Source organism: Fopius arisanus, unplaced genomic scaffold, assembly GCF_000806365.1.
Source record: "Fopius arisanus strain USDA-PBARC FA_bdor unplaced genomic scaffold, ASM80636v1 scaffold00005, whole genome shotgun sequence".
Lineage (NCBI taxonomy): Eukaryota > Metazoa > Arthropoda > Insecta > Hymenoptera > Braconidae > Fopius > Fopius arisanus.
This window is the reverse complement of record NW_011887744.1, coordinates 816,865-818,634: the sequence shown is the minus strand read 5'-3', so window position 1 is coordinate 818,634 and position 1,770 is coordinate 816,865. Positions and strand designations below refer to the sequence as shown.

Genomic DNA, 1,770 nt, shown 5'->3' with positions numbered 1-1,770 from the left:
TTTTTAATAAACCATTAAATATCCTGGCCATTGTTAATAACAAACCGGCCACGAGCCACTCATCGAGCCTTACTAATCTACCTGACCGACCTCCCAGTTATTTTCAAATACTAGCGCTAAAGCGGCTGGGATGTTGATGTGATTCCCCTTTTCAAATTCATGATTTTCTACAGAAATTATACCTTTTGACGCCATTTTCGAAATTAATTATTTTCGAGAAGAATTTATACAATTGAAAGGACTTGGAAAATTGTATATGAAAAATAGTGTAACTCTCGGTGCGGCCGATCTCGGCGCTAGTTTACGGTGATGGCACCTCTCGTCCCTTTCTTACCTGTCCAAGAGTGAGAAGACAAATAAAAAGGAATACCCCCTCCTGGAAATCCGGCCACAGGAGCTGTAGAATGGCTCTTCTGTAACGGTCACGAAAATCCCTCCAGCCGGTCAGCGTCTCCAGTTTACATCAACAAGTGACGGTGGATAGTTCACTCCATTATCCCACCAAAAAAGCAAGGAAATCCCTCGTCCAAATCGCAAAAACAAATCCCCGCAAACATACACTGATAACCCAACGAAAAGTGGACATTTGATTCGAAGATATTTTCCCATAACTTGCACGAGGAAACGAGAAACGAGAGATATCGTTGATCCAGTGGAATAAATCAGCGTCATCTGACATTTCACCCGTTGGAAATAGATTTCCATTATCGATTGTTATGGGAGAGTGGTGAGAGGTGAAAAAAAAAGAAGAGAGTTCAGTGGAAGGATCCATTATTTTGATTTTTCTTTACGTAGTGCAACGAGAGGCAAAGGACGCGCAGGGCAGAGAGAGATCGAGTCAATAATTTGGTGAGATAGTGTCTTCAAACTCAGAGTAGACTCTCCCCAATTTTCCTGGTGAAATCCCCTCTTCTTATTTGGCCCGACCTTGTTTAATGTCACATACACTCCAACAGTGATAACGATAAGGCAGTGAGAAATAGGAATAAAATTGAAAAATATATGAGCCAGAGGTGAACGGCAACACAATGTGTCTCGTGAGATCGATTTGGACTCCCAGTGCTCTGGGAATATTCCACATCCCGGAAGGAATAATCCCGGCGTGAAAAGTTGAGAATAAAACCTGTGATTGAATGAGTTATTTAGATAATTAATAATGACGGATTTATTGATTGGAATGGCCGGAAGTGGCTTTCACAGTGGCAATGGCTCAGCTCCGAGCAATGGTGAAGTGGTATTTAGAACGAGAAATCCGGGAATTTACAGGAATTCTGAGATGAGGCATTCTAGGAGTGAGGATGTTCTCGGAGGTGGGGGTCCTGGCGCACCCACCAGGACACCCAGTCCTCTGCTCCATGAACAGGTGTGCGCATCAGAGGATGATCTCGTTGCCTCCAGTGCCCTCAGGGATTCCTCATCCAATTCAAGTCTTCTGCAGGGAAATTTCTGCTCCTACACCAGGAGAAACAATGCGTCACCACCTCCCAGTTTTGCTACTGATAGAATTGACCCCGAGGACTCCATTCGTGATATTGTCAGTGAAAACGATCTCTACAGGTAATTCTGCATTTTTATCGAATTTTCAGTCGTTAAATAAATAATTTTATACTCTTTTTGTATCTGGATGGATCCATTGTATTCTAATCGAAATTGAATTACAGAAGTTCGATTATAGTATTTTTAGAGGATTCTTGTATGTGCACTGGGAAAAGAAGTAATTTTTTCTGAATATTTATTTCTCTAATCAGTTTTGTTATCACAACCTTCTTT

General features: G+C 41.8%; 1 protein-coding gene across 1 annotated transcript in view; it reads left to right on the top strand.

Annotated features, from left to right (window-relative positions):
- The first annotated feature begins 338 nt into the window (after positions 1-338).
- The window catches only part of LOC105273539 (uncharacterized), a 6,990-nt gene continuing 5,558 nt past the window's right edge, over positions 339-1,770 (top strand). The window contains 1 exon segment of the mRNA XM_011316034.1: positions 339-1,588. Coding sequence (XP_011314336.1) covers positions 1,157-1,588 — 432 coding nt within the window. The 5' untranslated portion in view covers positions 339-1,156.